Source organism: Lipotes vexillifer, unplaced genomic scaffold, assembly GCF_000442215.2.
Source record: "Lipotes vexillifer unplaced genomic scaffold, Lipotes_vexillifer_v1.1 scaffold103, whole genome shotgun sequence".
NCBI classification, from domain to species: Eukaryota; Metazoa; Chordata; class Mammalia; order Artiodactyla; family Lipotidae; genus Lipotes; species Lipotes vexillifer.
In genome coordinates, this window is record NW_006797029.1 from 1,136,158 (window position 1) to 1,155,054 (window position 18,897).

The following is an 18,897-nucleotide window of genomic DNA, read 5'->3' on the forward strand; positions in this document are numbered from 1 at the left end:
AAACTGGACTTCCCTGGTGGCGCAGTGGTTAAGAATCCAAGAATCCGCCTGCCAATTCAGGGGACACAGGTTCGAGCCCTGGTCCGGGAAGGGTCCTCCCACATGCTGCAGAGCAACTAAGCCCGTGCGCCACAACTACTGAGCCAGCATGCCACAACTACTGAAGCCCGCGCGCCTAGAGCCCATGCTCCACAACAAGAGAAGCCACCACAATGAGAAGTCTGCGCACCGCAACCAAGAGTCGCCCCCACTCGCTGCAACTAGAGAAAGCCCGCGCGCAGCAACGAAGACCCAACGCAGCCAAAAATAAATAAATAAACAAATTTATTTTAAAAAAAAACAGAGCAACTGACCAAGGCTTCTTCTCAAAGGGTCATTGCTGTAGCAAAGCTCTTAGAACATCACCAGGCACATAGTAAACGCTCAGTAAACGTTGACCATTGTGACGAGTTGCTGTTATAAGAGCAGTTGTTACTAAACAGCTAGCGTGGGTCTGGTATGTTGTAGGTGCTTCACAAATGTTCAAAGTTGGGGTTATTGTTATTTTTATAATTTATTACAGGCATCACGGTGCCTGGCGCATAGTAGGTGCTGAACAAATGTTCAGTCTTCCCGGAAGGCCAAATGCAAGCACCTCCCATGTGGCAAAGAGGGACACGGAGACACTCTGCTTTGCTGGCTTGGGCAGGGAGAGTGAGGTGTACAGCAAGGGGTCAAGTTCTGGGTAGGAGAAGCCAGCAGCCCCACTCTGACCTCCTCCCTTCACCCCCGCCCCATTGATTCAGAGGACCTCCCTGAGGCTGTAGGGGGCGACCATCTGGCTACCTTGGAAGAGGCTTGGCTCCAGGGACCCAAGAGCGAGGAGGCCCACTGGAACCTGCCTGCCCGGGGGTGGTGGGGGAGGGCAGGGTGGTGGGGTGAACTCAGGGGGGTCCAGAGCTCCAGGGCCTCCTGGAAGAGGAGCCTAGGCTGTGCCCTGAAGAACAGGGAGTGCTGAGGCTAAGGCAGAGCTTGTGGAGGGAGGAAGATGATGCAGAGCGAGGAGGCGACGGACCCTGGAGCAGACAGGGCTCTGGGGACCAGACTGAGGGAGGGACACTCCTGTGGAAGCTGGGTCTGAGTGGGAGCAGCCCCCAGGAGTAAACTGGTGCTACCTCCCACTGCCCACCTCCCAGGGTCAACCCCTTACAGTGCAGAACTGGGGTGGGGAATGGGGGGCTCTGAGCCCTGGACCAAAACTCGGCACCCAGTTGCCCCCAGTTTGAGTGGCCTCAGTTGCCCAACTACCCAGGAGTCACCTGAGGAGCCTTAGGAGTTGGCCAGGATGGGATACCACTACCCCTCATACATACCTACTCAACACCCCACCCGGCTGATGCTAGCCCAACAGGGCATGTTGCACCGCCAGGGAGGAAGGAGGCTGCCTGCTCTGCCGGCTGGAACAGCACAGCCTCCTGCTATGCTGTGTGTGGAGAACAGGGAAGGGCTCTCCGGGCCACCTTGGCCTGGAACCAAGCCCTCCAGAGCGGGGGTGGGGGGGTCTGATGCGTATCCCCTTCCCACCCTTTCACACCCCATGCCTTGCTGAGAAAGAGGGAAATGCTCCCCAGAGCGAGTCACTGGGTCCTGGGCAGTGTGGTAGATGACTCCAGGGAGGAAGCACGCATTCAGCCACCAGCTGCCGCGGCAACACACACGTGTGCGCGCACACACACATATTCAAGGGACTGCCACATGCGGCCACGCACACAGGCACGTGCAGATTCACTATGAGCCAGGCACCGTGCTGGGCACTGGGAATAGAGCACCCGGCAAGGCAGAGTAACACCAGCTCCCTGGTAGGCTGCCTTCTAACAAACAGATACATTTAAAATCTAACTTTTGCACTTAAGTACTTGCAGAGGAGGTTGTGTGATGCTAGAGTTTCCTGGAAGCAAGTGTTATGGGGGAGTCAGATACTGGCCCAGGGTTGATAAGTGTTGAAGCTGAGGCATGGACACACAGGGATCCGTTATATTAGCTTCTCTATTTTTGTATATGTTTGAAACTCTCCAAAATAAAAAGTTAAATACATACACATATATAATTGGCAATTGATAGTAAGTAAAATGAAGAAAAATAAGGCAGGGTAAATGGACAGAAGACAAGAACTAAGAAGTTAAGGAAGGCTTCTCCAAGGAGGTGACATTTTAAGAAAAGACTTGAATTAACTGAGGTTCAAACCACACAGACATCTGGGCGGAAGAACATTCCAGACAGAGGGGACCAACAAAGGCAAAGGTCTTGAGGTGCAACAAGCTTGTCATATGTAAGAAATAGCAGTAGATCTGGAATTGTGTGACCTAAAGGAACAGGGTTCCAAAGTGAGATCAGAGGGCCTCGTGGGCTGAGGTAGGAGTTTGGAATCTGGCCTAAGAATGGCAGGGTGTCCTGGAGGTTGAAAGCACGGGACAGACATGATTTGACTTAGAATATGGTCTTAAAAGATCACTCTGGCTCCTGTTAGACCCTCGGGGAACGGGAGAGAGCAGAAGAAAGCTTGGAGACTACTGCAGTAGTCCAGGCAGGCGTGGCGGTGGCTTGAGCCTCACGGTGAGATGGTGAGACAGGTCAGATGTGGGATCTCTCTTGAGGAGCTAACAAGGCTTTGCTCACAGCTGGCTGTGGAGCGAGAGATAGAGAGGAGCTAAGCATGATTCCAAAGCAGGACCAGAGCTTCGAGGTCAGGGGTGTCGCCTTTTCCAGGTGGGGACACGGGGAAAATCATGTGCAGCCAGATGACTGCAGACAAAGAGCGTCCCGGTGGGGACCTACACACGGGCACAGGAGCGCACACCGGCAGGCCCCCAGCGAACACACAGGAAGATGCACACACTCCGGGACACCAGGCACAGGCACAGACACATCGCCCCACCTCTGCCCGCCCCACCCTGCCCCACGTGGAAGCCCCAGGACCAGAGCCCACACCCTCTCCAGCTCAGCCTCGGCACTCGCAGGATCCCCAGTCCTAGCATTTCCCTCCCAGCTCTCACTCCCATCCCTCATATTGGCCCCTTGAGCAAGGGGGCTCCTGACTCACTCTCTTCCTGGACCCCAGAATCCTGCCTCTGACCCCTGCTTCCTGCCCTTGGCCTCATCTGTCCAGCCGCCTCCACCGCAGCCAGATCCTGCTCTCACACCCCAGCCTGAGGCCCTACAGAAAATTAGCACTCGAATATTTGCTCGATGCTCTCTACGGGCCAAGCCCTCTGCCCTTCCACCTGCTGCCTTGAAGGCACGCAGCCACCTCCACCCAATGCCCACCAGCTACCCCCACTGCCCCACTCCCCTCAATGCCTGGCACTCCTGCAGTCGCTCTACAGCAGGACAGTTGTCCCCACCCTGCCCAGCCTGCCAGCCTTGGAAGGGTGGCCTGGTGCAGTGGGAACAGCACAGCTCTGTGTCCAGGCAGAATCAGCCCTACCACTGAGCAGCTGCACGATCTCACACAGGTGACTCAGTGCCCCTGAGTCTCCGTGTGCTGTAAAATATTGGCAGTAGCTCTCACCTTCCAGACCGCTGTGACCAGTGAGGTAACTCATGGGAGGTACTTAGCCCAATGCCCAGCACAGAGTAGCACACGGTCGCTGTTGTGCACTCAGGCCCAGCCCTGACATCCACCCACCGTGTGGCCTTAGAGGGCTCATCCAATCAGTTTTCTCACTCATTTAGTGGGGTAACAATATTCTTGGCCCTGCCTCTCTCAAGTGCTGCTCAGAGGCTGGTAATCCCAGCCACTCCTTACTGGGCACTTGCTATGTGCTCATATAAACCTCCCAACAGCCATCTGGAACTCCTGTTATAAATGGAGAAATGGAATCATGGAACAGTTAAGAAACATCCCTAAAACAAGTAGGTGTAGAGAGGATTTGCACTCAGGCTCAGCCACTCGGGTCCTGCCTCTGAGGAGTGGAGGGAAAGGGGCTTTGCTGTCTGGGGGGGCAGCAAGGGCTCTCTGCTGGAGCCTCATTCTACACCTCAGCCAGAGCACTGCTTCCAAAATGGCAGCAAAGGGAATAAGGTCAGCCTGGAGGAGGCTCCAAGTGCCTCCAGGCTCCAGCCAGCCTCCAGCTCCTACCTCAGGCATCAGCCATTTGCCTCCCAACACGGGTGGCCCAGGCCTGGGTACCACTCACAACGGCTCGGCTACCCTACACGTCCCTCACTGGGCCCCATTTCCTGGCCTGTAAAATGATGTTGATAATCTCTTGCATACAGGGTGGTTGTGCAATACTGGCCATCCAGTGTCCACCACAGTGCCACTTGCACTGGGGGAGGTAGAAGCCCCAGAGGCTGGAGATTCAGGGGGAGTGGAGACTTGGACCCCTTCCCAGGTAGAACCAGACCTCAGGAGACACAGGGTTACACAGGGTAAGCAGCCTCCCAGAGCGTCTTGTGCTTGAGCGTGCGGTGGAGGCTGTGGAATGATTGTGCCACAGCCCCTTGAGGTTCCCTGAGGCCCACAGGGGCAATTGAGGCAATCTGGAGTGCCCCAAACTGAGAAAGGGCCAGACTCATGGAGGCTTAAGGGTGGGGATCAAAGGAGCAGGTGGTGGGAAGGCAGGAGTTAGGGGAAAATGACCAAAGGGTCCGATGCTAACCTAGCACCATGATGGGCATCACAGGCCCAGTGCCAGGGTCCAGGAGCCCTGCGAGAACCCACAACAATGTTTGCAGCCAAGGGGTAAAAAAGTAGCAGAACACCAAAAGGCAAAAGAAAGAAAAGACAAAATCAAAATGAAGAAAATTTAATTAAATATCTACAAGACATTGTCAAGTAATTAACAGAACCCAGCTCAAGTAGGTATATGTGAATGACCTTTAATGTGGAATGCAGGCAAATTTTCATATGAGTGATAGGATGAGGGAATTCAGCTTCTAAAATTCAAAGTGCCAGGGGCCTGCGTAGGGTCTTCAAATGTGCCATCCCCAAAACTTACATGCCTCCCTGGGGAAAGGAGAGGTCCCCAAATTGATGTCAGATTACTTTTCTGTCAGGTGGGTTAATGAGAAAGCAAAAGAGAAAGTCAGGTCAGTTACAGATAAGTGAAGTGATGCTCCTCGCACATGTTCATTTGTAATCGGAGACCCTGAGTCACTGCAGACGCCACTGTGCAATGCTGCCCTCAGCCTCTTCATCCCTGGGGGGCTGGCGGGACTCACCAGACCCTCAAAGCCCCTGCACATTTCAGCAGTTGGTTTGCCAGCCTCCCATTCTTTCACAACTCTGGAGCGAAGATCTGCTACCCCTTCTTCCTCCAGACCTACGTGAGTTAATCAAGGTGACTTTAGGGAATGAAGCCAGAGAGCTGGGCTCAAGTCCAGCCCCACCTCTGCCCCACTGTGTGATCCTAGGCAGTTCCCATCCTCCCTCTGGCCAAGCCTCAGTCTCTCTGTCTGTGAAATGGAATGATAATGCCTACCAGGGCTGCCATGTGGACCAAGGAGGCCACAGCTGTGTGAGACAATGCTTTTTAAACAGACTGGACTGCATCAGGGTTTGACTAACAAAACAAAACCAAAGGAAAAAAGCTTTGTTGAACCCGAGAGTGGGGTTTCACAATCAACCCTTCTGAGCTATGTCTGGGGGAGGTGAATTTTTATGTTTCCTCATGGTCTTTTTGCCAGGGCTCACCATCTCCTCTTGCCCCAAACAGTGGAAGGAGGTACCAGAGCCACAGTGGTGGGGAAGCAGGTTGGGGTGAGTTGGGGGTGGGTGAGGGAGCCAAGCTGGCTTGGCTCCTGGAGGACTGAGTCAGCGGGCAGGCAGGCAGGGCGGGCCCAGTCCTTGAAGGCTTGGGGAGGAGATGGTGCAGGAATGTTCCTCCCGCCCAGGCCTGGGCCCTGCCCACCACATTCTGGCTCCTGCTCTCTGATGCTGCAGCCTCAGCTCTGGCTCCGAAGATGGGAGATGCTTGGAGCTTTGTTGAGTAGGTTCAGCCAGGGGCCTTCAGAGGCAGCCTGGCCCTGGGGACTGACCCAGGGGTGGGCAAGGCCAGGCCAGAGCCTGATGGGAATTGGGCTCTGAGCCCAGAGCATAACCCCGCCCCACTAAGTGATGCAGCCAAATGCCACCGCTCACTAGACCTCAAGTTTCCCGTCTCTGCAACGAGGAATTGAACTTGGTGGTGTCAGATGATGGATGATCGCAGCTGGATCCCCCAGGAGGCGGTGCAGGTGGAGTCCAAGAGCATCTGCATTTGTGACACATTGGCTATGTGCATGTGTGACTTCATGGCCATATGTGTCTGAGTGTGTGTGTCGCTATGTGAGTGTATGACTGTGCACAGTACTACGGTATGGCTGTGAGTGACGACGTGGCTGAGACTGACAACATGCATGTGGGCGTGGACGAGTGTGGACGTGGCTGTGAATGTGTGACAGTCTGTGGCACTGTGGCTGGGAGTGCAGTTGTGCAAGCACATGACCATGCGTGTGTGTGTGTGAGTGTAGAGCCAGGTGTGACCTGTGTGCCGCGCACAGGTTGTATGGCTCTGTCTGCTTTGGGTTGGGCAACTGTGTCTGTGACCAGGCCTGGCTCTGCTACAGCCGTGGCACAGCTGTGGCATGGTGGTTCGTGGCACTCCTGTGCCCAGGAAGCAATAGGATGCAGAATCTGAGGGCCGCCTCCATCCCCAACCCCCATATGTGGCCACAAAGCAGACTCCTTTCCTGGGCTGGGCCAAGACTGGGGATCAGAGGTCCCCCACCCCCCAGCTCCAGGTCCTGGTAGTTGCCCAGGGCAGAAAGAGAAGCCTTGTTCTCCACCCGCCTCAGGGAGGAAACTGGAGGCAGCTGGGCTCAGCTCAGTCTGGAACATCTGCCTGGCATGAGACTGAGGCCAGCCCGCAGGCCCAGCCACCACCAGGATACCCCCACACACACACAGGTCCCCAGTACCCTGCCGAAAGAGGCTCCGGCCAGCCCAGACAAATCTCAAATTCCCCCAACACTCAAACCCACACAGAGATAGAAAGAAACCAGAGAGAAGGGCTGTGACATCCTCACTTCCCATCACATGTATGTCTGTCCCTGCCTAGAGCCCTCAGGATGCCTGGAGGAGGCCTGGCCCATCCCAAGACTTCACGTTCTGATGCTTTTCCTAGGCGCAAGCCCCTCCTGAGAAAAGCGTCAGACCAACCCCTCACCCGGAGGATGGAAGGCATGGGAGGTGGCCCCCCGCTCAAAAAAGAGACACAACAGGGCAAAATACTATTCCCAGGGCAAGAAGCGTGAACAGGGGACTTCCCAGGCACTGTGTGTTGAGAAGAGCATTCCCACCGCCCCAGCGCTGACTGGGCCTGGGAAGGAGACCCCCGCCGCCCTGCCCATGGTCAGAGCGCTCACTGCAGAAGGCCGCCTGGAGGTTGGAGTGGGGAAGAGGTTAAGGGTGGGAAGGTCCTCGGATGTGTTGGAAAATGAACGAAGGAGGGCAGGGAGGAGAGAAGGGAAAATTCCACAGAAAGTCCCAAATCTGACCTAATTTTGACCCAGGGCCAGGGGCCCATTCCAAAAGTTCCTCTGAGGACGCTCTGCCCTGAACAGGGAGCCTCTGCTGCCCCTTCCCCACTGCACCTGCCACCCCTTACTCTACCTCACTGCCATGAGCTCCCCTGCCCCCAGCCCGGCCAAAGCCTCTCGTGATGTCCAGACCCCAGCAGCCCTCCCTCCACCAAGTCCCCATTGCCCCAAGAGAACCGCGGCCCCCCAGCCCTCCTCTTTCCCGTGTGCAAACAGATTCCTCTTCATCCTGCCTGGGACACCCCCAAGGGCATAGCTGGGGGGTCCACCTCAGTTTCCAGCTGGGCAGCCACAGCAGGCCTGGGCAGCCTGGACTGGACGGCTTGGGGAAGGACACAGGTTCTGAGACCCACCCCCTCCCCTGGACTGGGGCTTTCCTGCAGGCAAGGCTGGGATATGCCCTCCCGGGGAGAGGAACCCCCTATCGATTAGACTGTCCCTTCCTCACGTGACCTTCAGTCCTAGATCACAGAGCAGCAAAGCCAAACCCCTGGCAAGACTCCACCCATTTGAGAGATGAGGAGAGTGAGGTCTGGGAAGGGTATGCATCCAGCTGGGGTCCAGGGCCACCCAGAGGTCCCCAGCTAGCCCCTGCCTCCAGCACCATCCTCCCCCCAACTTCTGAGGTTCTGGGGTAAATGTTGTGCCCATCACAACCTCAGAATCTGGTCCAGTCGCTCCCAGGGACAATTAGAGCTGTATCCTTCCCCCAACCCTCATCCCCGCTGGGATCCAAATAAGGAGTCACATTTTTGTTATCTTAACTGTAAAAGGTTTATCAAGAAAACAAGAAAGAAAGAAGATTGAAGCAGCAGCAGCCAGGAACAGCCATGACCTCCTGGGGGGGCCAGCAGTGGCACCTGTCAGTTCCCCCAACCCACTGCTGGACCACGCGCTGGCCTGGGGGTGTGGGGGGAGCCCCCTCGAGGATGTAAACATGGGTGGGAGACAGCACAATCCCACCAGGACCTGAACTGGCATCACAGTGAGGCTGGCTGTGGGCAGGTGGGCCGAGGATCCCTGGCGTGGTGGGTAAGCTGACCCCTGGGAGCCTGAGGCCCAAGCCTGCTTGGAGTGTGGGAGCTATTGCTGGTGAACTCAAATACCCAGTAACTTCTGGGTGTCCCCTCCAGGAAGGTGCCACCAGGGTCCTGGGATCCGAGGCTTGTCTTAGCACCTTGAGCCCAGGGCAAAGATGCTGCATGGTCCCCTAACCAAGGGGTGAGGGGGCTCAGCTGGTGAAGGGGAGTCAGGAGGGAGTTGGCCTGCAGCCCCTCCTGCGGGGGCGGGTGGGGGGCGGAGGTGGGGCGGGGACAGGGGCGTGGGAGCAAGGCAGATCCCTCCCCTCTGTCACACAAGGGGACACCACTGAGGGGTGCACCAAACTTGCTTGGGAGGGGGGGCTTCCCTGGTGGCACAGTGGTTGGGAGTCCGCCTGCCGATGCGGGGGGCACGGGTTCGTGCCCCGGTCCGGGAGGATCCCGTGTGCCGCGGAGCGGCTGGGCCCGTGAGCCGTGGCCACTGGGCCTGCGCGTCTGGGGCCTGTGCTCCGCGGCGGGAGAGGCCACGGCAGTGAGGGGCCCGCGTACCACAAAAACAAACAAACAAACAAAAAACTTGCTTGGGAAAGGTAAAGGAGAGAAGACGGGGTCTTTCCATGCCTCCACAGCCTTGCCCGTGCTGTTCTCCTCTCAATGCCCTCCCCACCTACTGCTGTCCCCACTTACTGTCTGGCAGGTCCTTGTCATTCTTCAAGACACTACGCCATGGAGTCATCCCTGACTGGCAGAACGAGTGGTCCCTTCTGCGAGCTATTTACCATCAATCTTTCTGTACTGCCCCTGCCTGTTTCTGGGTCTGACCCCCACCTCAACTGGGGACTCCCCAAGAGCAGGCGTGTCGCAGCCCTGGATGCCCAGTGTCTGACCCGGGGCCGCAGCAGGCCTGCGCATCTGCTGAATGAACGAGGGGATGGTAGCCAGGTGAGCGAGCGCCATAGGCTCTAGGGGAGGCTAAGACCCTGGCCTGACCTCAAGTGACTGACCAGCAGCCCAGGCCTTGGCCTGGAGGGCTCCTGGCCCCATCCTCACCCCTGCTGTGCCCCTATCTCTAAGGGGTGGGGGACTTCCCCAGGGATATCCATGACTCCTCCAAAGCCCACCGCTGACCAGCCAGGCACTGCTGGTGTGGGAAGGTCTGGAGGGCAGCATGCATCGCAGCCACCAGGCCCCAGGGGCGGGGAGACGACCAGGGACACGTGGTCAGAGGCTGTCATACATGTGCAGCGTCTTCTCCAGCTGCTGGCCTACCCGCTGGTAGAAGAGGATCTGCTGGCGCAGGTAGCTCTGCATCATGTGCTTGAAGTCGAGCTCGCGGCGCTGGTGAAAGTGGTTCATCTCAGCCTGCAGGGCGAAGCCCACCACGCGGCAGCGCCTGCGAATGCCGTCTGCCTCGTCCTGCGCCATGCGGCCCTCGTCACTCATGCGCTGGCTCTCCTTCACCTTGGCGAAGGCACCTGGCACGGGCAGAGCAGAGGACAAGGACAAGTTAGGGCTCCGGTCTCCCCAGCTCGCTCCCTAATCCCACGGTGAGACCCGGGTCCAGGCAGACAATACCCTTATCGGCTCAACTCAGGCCTCGCTCTTGGACTCCACAGAGTCCAGACCCATGGTCCAGCCACCTGGGTGTCTCCACCAGGACGTCCCCCAAACCCTCACCTTCAGCACATCCTAAACCAGATGCACCATCTTCCCTCCAAACCTGTGGCAACGCCAACAGCCCACACCTGACCTGCCCTGCCAGCTGATTGATTTCTAGGACCAGGCCATCCCCACCCACCACAGGCCTCGTCACCCCTCACGCTGGCTCCCCATTCACCTCCAACATCACCTCCTCCAGGAATCCCTCCCTGCAGCCCCAGTACATCAGGTGCCTCCCAGTGCTCTCAGGTGCCCTGGGCTTCCCTCTGCCACAGCTCTTACCACCCTGTGGTTTCTCTGACCGCTTCCTTCTGGGCTGTGAGCTCAATGTCTCTAACATCCAGAACAAAGCCTAGCCCACAGCAGATGCTGGTATGTGTCTGCTAAGCTGATTCAAACTCACTGGACTGCAACCATAGGCCCCTCATGGGTCTCCCCACCTCAGTCTCAGCCTCTGAGAGGTTCTCCATAGCACCTGAAGAGCAGCTGAGCTGGGTACCCATAGCTCCAAGCCTCCCCTGGCTTCCTCTGCCTGCAGAGCTAGGTGCCCCATTCTCCTGGCCTGTGAGGCCCTCTGGGAGTTGACCCCTGCACCCATTCCACACTGACCCCACGTTCATCAAATTCAGCTTTCTTTCCTACCTTCCTATCTCTGCCCCCTGGATCCCTATGCATAATTCAAGGCTCTGATGGGGTGCCAGCTTCTACACGGAGCATCCCCCAGGCAGACCGCCTCCCTATCTCAGCTCACCAGGGCTCTCCCCACCCCCATCACCCAGCCGATTCTAAAACAGAGCCTCAAATGCCACCTGGAGTTTTCCTTTGTGTGTGTCTCCCCACCATATAGGCCCTGCTCCCTCCTCACCCCAGCCCCCAGGGGACTAGACTAAGCCATTATAATAACCAGGTGACAGATGGGGGGTGGTCAGGGGATGAACCTGGGGAAGGGACCCAATTTGGAAGAATGTGAATGAATCAACAAGCACTTGGTGGAAGAATTTCAGTTCTGAATTCACAGCACTTGACTGATTCTGTGCTGAAGCCGGTGGGGGCAGTTGCTGAGGCGGTGAGGCAGTCTGCCTGCACCTGGCAGGTACTCCTCGCAGGGCTGTAGGGAATCCACTGTGTGAAGATTAAGGAGGTGGGAGGGGTTGGCACGGAGGACAGCACACTCCCTGAGCGCTTCAAAAGCATCCACTGTACACAAGAAATATGCTTGTGTTTCACGTTTCCCACCTCTCCCTTAAGGAGGTCTCTCGTGGACATTTGAAACGTATTCCTTTTACTCCAAGTTGTTCAAATGCATTCAGGATGCATTTATGGAGCATCTACTGCATGCTGGAAATAACTCTGAGTGCCTTTAGAAGGAGCAGTACCTATGTTAGATGGCAAGTGTGTGGCTAATTAGCAAAGAGTGGCATTTCAGGCGGACAGACTCAAATCTGGAGCATTTCCAGAGCTGCTCACACAGCACCTGAAAGAACTCTGCAGTCCCCAGCTCCCAGCCCACTCAGTCCTTTTGCCACCTGCCTTGAACCACTTCTCGCCTCCTGTTCCATACTGACTGCCCAGGTCCGGGCAGCAGGAGAGGGATCACCCCAAGGCCCAAGATGAGGACCCCATGAGAGGCTTCGGAGCTGGAGTGGCCCTAGAGACTAGCTGTCCAACACCCACATCCACCCCTCACTCTCCACCCCCACACTGTGCAGAGGAAACTCAGGGCCTGGCAGGAGGGCACTTGCCGAGGGGCTCGCAGCCTCTTTCCTGCTCCAAAAGTGGGGGGTGCCTGGCCCAGAGGCATCCCTGCACAGCTGGGGGTAGACACCACTTCTACTGCAAGGATCCTAGGCCAGGTCCCCCAGGCGTATGTGTGGGGCATCCAGACAATGGACTTAGGAATTTGAGAAGGTCCCAAGGGGTAAAAAGAACCTTAAGAAGCAAAGTAGAAAAGAGCAGGACAAAGAAACTAGACTCAGGCTTCAGCAAAGGGCACCTACTAGCCTGGATTCCACCTTCCTGAGAAAGTCTCAGTGCATTGGGGGTGGACTTCCCCCAGGCTGTGGGGCATCCAGACAATGGACTTAGGAATTTGAGAAGGTCCCAAGGGGTAAAAAGAACCTTAAGAAGCAAAGTAGAAAAGAGCAGGACAAAGAAACTAGACTCAGGCTTCAGCAAAGGGCACCTACTAGCCTGGATTCCACCTTCCTGAGAAAGTCTCAGTGCATTGGGGGTGGACTTGCATTTAAGAAAGCTTTTCTTGACCATGGCCTTAGAGGAAGAAAACTGAGGCCCAGATAATAGGAATGAATCTATTGCAATTGCTAGGTATCCGCAGACAGGCAGGGAGCCAGAGATGGGGGGCAAAGGCTGTGGGGGAAGGGGGAGGCCCCACCCTGCTCCCTGTCACCCCTCCACCCTGTGACTCCGATGTGGGACTGGGACCAGCTAACACTAATGCACCCCAGAGACAGACTGGGACTCAGGGCTCAGGCCTGTCCCCCGTCACCCCACACATTCCACCTAGGACTCAACCTGAGAGTTGAGGACCCAGAGGCACCTCCTAACCTGGCAGTAGTCCTATAGGCTGGGTCCCAGGAACAGGGAAAGGAGGGTTGGAGCTTCAGAGCCCCAGGGTCCCAGGCATACCCCCTAAACTGCCACCTTAATCTATCTTGTCCCTACCTCTTGGAGGTAGTTACCACCCGCCCTAGGTTGAGGGCAGGAGGTCTGAGTCCTAGTCCCACTGTGTCACCTCCAACAAGGGCTACAGGTCTCCCCACTGTCAAATGGGACATGTTGGACTAGATGTGATGCTGCTGACAATTGCTCACAGCGGAATAGCGTTTTAGAGTTTCCACATCAGTAAAATGGGATGATAATAGTACCCACCCTATAGTTATAGCTGAGTTTAATTGAACTAATATATTTAAAGTACTTAGGATGGCACCTGACAGAGTAAGAGCTCCCCTCACAACTATGAGCAAACTGCTTTTCAGTCCCAGCCAAGACCCAGCTGGTGGTGGCTCCTGGTGATACAATTCTTTGTTCATCAGAGCCTAGAAGGGGAGGTAGAGGGAGAGCTAGATGATGGCCCAGAGCATAGAGGCTGGACTCACCTATTCCCCCAGGCAAGAACTTGGTCCTGCAAAGTGGTCCTGCCACTTTGCCTTGGCCAACCTGAGAGCTCCATGGCCCCTCCACGCATGCTCTGTGGTCCAGGGCCTGCCTCCAGCCTGCTGAGGATGCCAGCTCAGTTGGTGCTAGAACACCCAACCCCCTCCCTGCTCCCTCCCCTTCTGGCTTGTCTACCCCAGGCACCCATCCCTTAGGGAGCTCCCTCCCCTATCTGTCTGGCACAGTAGAAACAGCCTGGCTGTGGAGTCAGAGACACCTGGGCTCCAATTCCTGCTCTGATTATCATTCCTCCTCACTGCCCCTCATCTGAAAACAGAGGGAACCACACCAGTCTCCGTGGCTTGTGATGAGTCTTAGGACCGAGCCCTGCCCTGGCTGGCTCTCAGGCAGGGGCCCTGGACAGTCACTGTTGCCCCTTGTTGTCCCAGGGTAACTATTACTAAGGCTCTCTTTCGCCCCCAAGATTGCCCTGGTTTGGATGGTAAATTACGTGATTGCCCTTCTCTTAGGAGACCCCTAAACTGAGCTCCAGGGGCTGGGCCAGTGGGCAGACAGGCTGGCACCTCAGTGCCAACCAGGTTCCATGGCCCATTTTCCTAAGTTTTCTTAGGCAAGGAAACTCTTTCAGGGTCACCTCAGAGGCAACATTTGTCCAAATCCTGGTCTCCTGACCTCTCCTAGGCCTCCCATCTCCTTCCTTCCAAGGTCTCTCCCACATGCTTGCCATCTTTCAGATGTATGAACAGGCTGGACAGAATCCTTGGGGACCCAGGGCCCAATTTTCCTGCTCCTTCCTCTGTGAAAGGGCTCCATCCACAGGGCCAACATGGGATCCCCCCTCCCCCCATCAGGCTGTGGCTCCCCCAATTCTGTCTCAGCCAGATTCCAAGCCCCCCTCCCTAACTTGCCCCACCACGGGCCTAGGAGTGGCAGTGCAGAGCCCAGAAGGGGGAAGAGTAAGCCCAAAAGAACTTGGCTTAATGGGGAGGGGTCCTCCAGGTCCTGGAAGGTGGGGCAGCCTCTGCCTGAGGCTGAACACATCACCCCAGGCCCCTCACCTTAGAAACACCTCCAGTGGAAACTCAGAAGTGGCCTCTCTCAGCTCTGTCTCCCTGCCCCAGGGTCAGAAAGGCCAGTCTGGCTTTACTCCCTCCTGCTTCAGTGGGAGCCTGGGAGTATGAGCATGGGGTTGCCTTCCTGCCCCCTGCTCTGCCCTGGGTGAGGGTCCCCAGACACTGCACGGGGGCAGCTGTTTAATCACTATGTCCCTGCTTCCCCCCATCCTGCTGCCCACACAGGAACATGCCATCCAAGGAGCTGGTTGAACCAGCTTTCCCAGGCCGTAGCACAGCAGTGAGCGTGGCTCCACTTCCGCACAGGGTGACACCTGCCCCAGTGGGCCCCAGCCACCAGCCCTGCCCAATCCCTGCCCAGAGCTCAGAGCCAGATCTAAGGCATCACTCTGTCCTCGACCAGACCCTCCCCAGGAGTCTCTCCCCTACCCACCCCTTTGAAGGCCTAAGAGCTCATTGTGTCCACCCTCCCTTGTCTTACAGGTCGGGAAACTAACTCCCAGAGAGGGGAAAGCACTTCCCAGGGACACATAGCAAACTGGGGGCAGAGCCAAGACCAGAACTCAGGCCTCATGTCTCCTGAAGCTGAAAGAAGGGAAGGAGGAAGAGAGGAATGTGGAGAAGAGAAAAAACGGCAGAGAGGAGGAGGAGGAAGAGAAAGTGAGGGGAGAAAGGAGGCTGGGAGCTGGAGAAGTTCTAGAAGTTAACCTCCTGGTAAAGGAGAACGAGGCGGGTTTACTCCAGACTCTCCTGGGGACCAGGCAGTGTGGTGGTGTTTGCTGTCCCCCAGGCAGTCCAGAGGCCTGCCTCCTGGCCTCACCCAGAGGAAAACTCCCCACCAAGCCAGGCCTGACCTCAGGGCCTAGGGGCCTGGGAGCCAGCCCCACGCCCTGCAGACGTTCTTCCTTAGTTACCAAGCAGCCCTGGGGAGGACCACACCTCTCTCCTGCCCTGCCTGTAGTCCCCAAGACTCAGCCACCTGCCGGGTCAGCTCCTGACTCACTGCTCAGGCAAGAAGAGAAGCCAGGCTGGGGAAGGGGGAACTGGACGGACCATGGGGGTAGTGCCCTGGACCCCCAGCCCAGCCCGGGTGCCCCTAGGTGACCCGGCTGTGAGTCACTTCCCTGGAAGTTCCTTGACAGCCCCACAGTAACAAGGACCCATCCTGTCCCTCCCGTAGGGAGGGGGCCGTGAGAACTGAGCACACGGCTGGGCTTGGGAGGTGGCCGAGATGGATGTGTCCTTGGGGAGGTGCAGGAGGACGGGGCAGTCCCGGCTGGGCCACGGACTCCTTGTGCAAAGCCACCATTCTGTGGACTCAGCTTCTTCATCTGCAAAATAGGGGCAGCCACCCTCCCGAACACAGACAGGCAGGGAGCTCAGAGACAGGCTCTGCAGCTGCAAAGGCAGGGAGGCAAGCTTGTGACAAGTGGGAAGACAGGCTACACTCTGTGCTCTTGTTATCTGGGTCTGTGTCCGTGACCCCTTGTGGGCTCCTCAAGGGCAAGTCCTGGGCCCCAGTCAGCTCCGTGTTCCCAGACCCCAGCCTGATATCTTGAAGGGCTCAAAGCATGATGGGTAAATGAGTAAATGAGACAGAAACAGAGAAAACGAATGAAAGAATGAACGAATGAACGAACGAACAGACAACAAGAAGGTAAGCAGTGAACTCCGTGAGGACAGGGATCAGACCTGCCCATAATAATATCCCTGCACCTAGAATGGCACCTGCCACCTGGCAGGTGCCCGACACACTTGTTGAACATATGAATGAGACAGAGACAGACTAGCTGCACCGTTCTGCTCGGTCTAGGCCATCCTCATACCCCCAGTGCCCAGCAGAGTGCAGATGCTGTAAGGGTCTCCACCCCACACTGGCTCTTACCTTTCTGCAGGTGGATGATGTCGGGGAAGTTGGAGAGCAGGCCCTGGTAGAGAGACAGTGTGTCGAGCATCTGGAAGAGGTCGTTCTTGGGCTGCTCGGCAAACATCTCACCCACGGCTTCATAGGTACGGCCCGTGTGAGAAATGGCGCTGTTGAGGGCTTCGGAGCTGAAGGGGGGGTCCATCTGGAAGGCGTGACTGATGGCCTGGAAGGCATTGCCCAGCTTCTGGAATTCCTTGCGGAAGCCCCCAACATGCTTGCGCACCAGCTCCGATGCTACGGTGCTGAGCTGCAGGACGCTGTCGTCCATCTTCTTGCTGAAGGCTTTGAAGGTGTCCACACGGTCCTCCACATCCTGCAGGTCTTGGTGCTCCGTGGGGATCTGGAAGGTGAGCAGGAAGCTGGCGCCCACCATCTCGTCCTTCTCGGCCCGGCGTTTGCCCATCTTCCACTGCTTGTCATCCAGGCAGCTAAGGAAATGTTGGAAGCCCTCGTACTGGGACAGCACGGGGTGGCTAGTCATGTGGTCCATCCAGAGGATGAGCCGCCGCTTCCGCTTCTCAATGAAGTCCTCCTCGAAGCGGCCTGTGGCCTGCTTCTCTGGCAGGTGGGGCACCGAGATGACAGTGAACTTGTGCAGCAGGCGGTTGTAGAGCCAGTCGAAGTGTTTGTAGCGCCTGTAGACAGGTGAGCCAGCGTGTGTGGGTGTGAGCTTGTAGGAGATGTAGCTTTTGATGCCCTTGAATTTGGTCTGTTTGGTGGGGTCCTCCACGGAGCAGGCAAATGGGTGGGGGTTGGCCTTCCACTGGGGGCCGCGAGGGCCCATTTCAATGGAGTATGTCTCAGCGATCTTGGCCATCATGGGCACATCACCCAGGATGAAGGCCTCCACGCCAGAGCGCACAAAGCACGAGAAGCGGTTGAGGTTGCGTCCCACCACGCTGCCTCGCTTGGCAGATGCCAGGCTGTCCTGCCGCTCCAGGGGTGGCTTGGGCCGGAAGGCCATGTGTTGGCTGGGGTAGGCACCAGGGTAGGAGAGGTTGAGTGGGGGGTGCCCGTTGGTGCCCAGCCCACCAGCCCGTGGCTCCTCCACCACTGTGCATCCATCATCCCAGTCATCCCAGTCATCATCATCGTCCTCCTCGAAACTACCCTGGTTTGAGAGGAAGCCACTGCCCCCACCACTCCAGGAAGGGTCTGCCACGCTGGAGCTGTTGTATAAGCTCACCTGAGTGCCCAGAGAGCCTGCAGGACTGCTGGAGTAGTCGGCATGGTTGGAGCTGGTGCCAGAACGGATGATCTCCACGTAAGAGGCAGGGAAGAGCCCTGTCTCACCGCGGCTGTTCTGGCCCTGCAGCCATCCATCCAGTGAGGTCTCGCTGAAAACAACCAGGTCCTCATCCTGCTGGATGCTGATTTCCTCCTTGTTCTCGCTGCGGAAGTCATAGAGGGCTCGGCCTTTTAGTGCCATGTCTGGGCCAGTGGTAGAGAAAGATGAGGACAGAGTCCTGCCCAGAACTGGGGACACTTGCTAGGGTGTCCAAGAATGCACTAGCAACTGAAGGTCTGCCACAGCCCTCAGTCTCTCAGCCCCTACGGCAGCGTCTCAGCACCCACAGATGGTGTCCAGCCTCCCTCTCTTCAAAGCAATGCCCACGGCCCAGAAACAGGTCTCCCTGCACATGCCTGTGAGCAGGGAGAGCTCATGTCCATGGTCTTCCTCCCTTCCTTCCTCAGCCCCAAAAAGGGAGAGTCTCTCCTCCTCCCACTCCCAGAAGAAAAGTCAAGTGACTCGGAGAAGTCAGCTCTGAGAGGGCAAGAATTCGACACTCTCCACTGGAACAATGTTCTAAAATAGAAGAGAATCACTCAGAAACCACCGTCCCAGAAACCCCGGCAGCTCTGGCTCCCAGCTCCTTCTGGCTCCACAGGCCTTGGGAGGCTCTCACATTCCTCTGTAGATCTGCTCCTTCCTCCTTCCTCCTCCTCTTCCTGGGCCACTGGGTTTTCAAAAATCCAGAAAATCCAAGAGGGGCAAGCAGAAAAGCAGCAGCCTCCTGAATCGAATCCAAGGGTGGATGTGTCCGGCTTCACAACGAGCCAGGCCGGGAAAACAAGGACTGGGGCTTACACAACAGGCCGCCAACGCTTCGACCCCGGCGGCCCGGCCCGGCCCGTCCCCCAGCCCCCAGCCGGCTGGGGCGCCCTCTCCCCGCCCCCAAGTGACCGGCCCCCGCCCCGGGGAAAGGAGGGCACGCGACGAGGCGCTCGGGCGACTTCTGGCCACTAGCTGAGTGGCCTCTTTTGTTTGCCTAATTCTTCAGCAGTTTCTGAGCCTGAAGCTGACCCAGATCTGAGTCCAAGGACCCCCGGCCAAAGGTAACCCCGCGGTAACCGGTCCCCGCACGCGGGACGTGGACCCCCACCCTTCGCGTGGACGCACACACTCAACAGGAGTTTGGAGAGTGAGCTCTGGAGAGCAGATGGCCCGGCCGACTGTCCGTCCTCCGCTCTGCCCCGCGGGGTCCCGCCGGTGAGCGGCGGG

The 18,897-nt window shown here is 57.2% G+C and overlaps 1 protein-coding gene across 2 annotated transcripts; it reads right to left on the bottom strand.

The window, feature by feature from the left end:
- Nucleotides 1-9,516: 9,516 nt before the first annotated feature.
- SNX33 (sorting nexin 33) lies at nt 9,517-18,070 on the bottom strand. Of its 2 annotated transcripts, XM_007469168.1 has the most exons (3): nt 16,353-17,837; nt 9,789-10,075; nt 9,517-9,756 (listed from the first exon to the last, which is right to left on the bottom strand). In XM_007469168.1, the coding sequence occupies exons 1-2, from the start codon at nt 17,821-17,823 to the stop codon at nt 9,822-9,824; spliced, it is 1,725 nt and encodes a 574-aa protein (XP_007469230.1). In that variant the 5' UTR covers nt 17,824-17,837; the 3' UTR covers nt 9,517-9,756; nt 9,789-9,821. The 2 variants fall into 2 exon arrangements, with proteins under 2 accessions (XP_007469230.1, XP_007469229.1); XM_007469167.1 differs by having other exon boundaries at nt 9,717-10,075; nt 16,353-18,070.
- Between the last annotated feature and the right edge of the window lie 827 nt (nt 18,071-18,897).

What these genes read in the sequence shown, in the direction of transcription:
- SNX33 (XM_007469168.1), bottom strand. Translation starts at nt 17,823, where the DNA reads ATGGCACTAAAAGGCCGAGCCCTCTATGACTTCCGCAGCGAGAACAAG. An exon ending in CATCATCCACCTGCAGAAAG is followed by an intron (nt 10,076 to 16,352) that starts GTAAGAGCCAGT and finishes TGCCCGTGCCAG; the next exon opens with GTGCCTTCGCCAAGGTGAAG.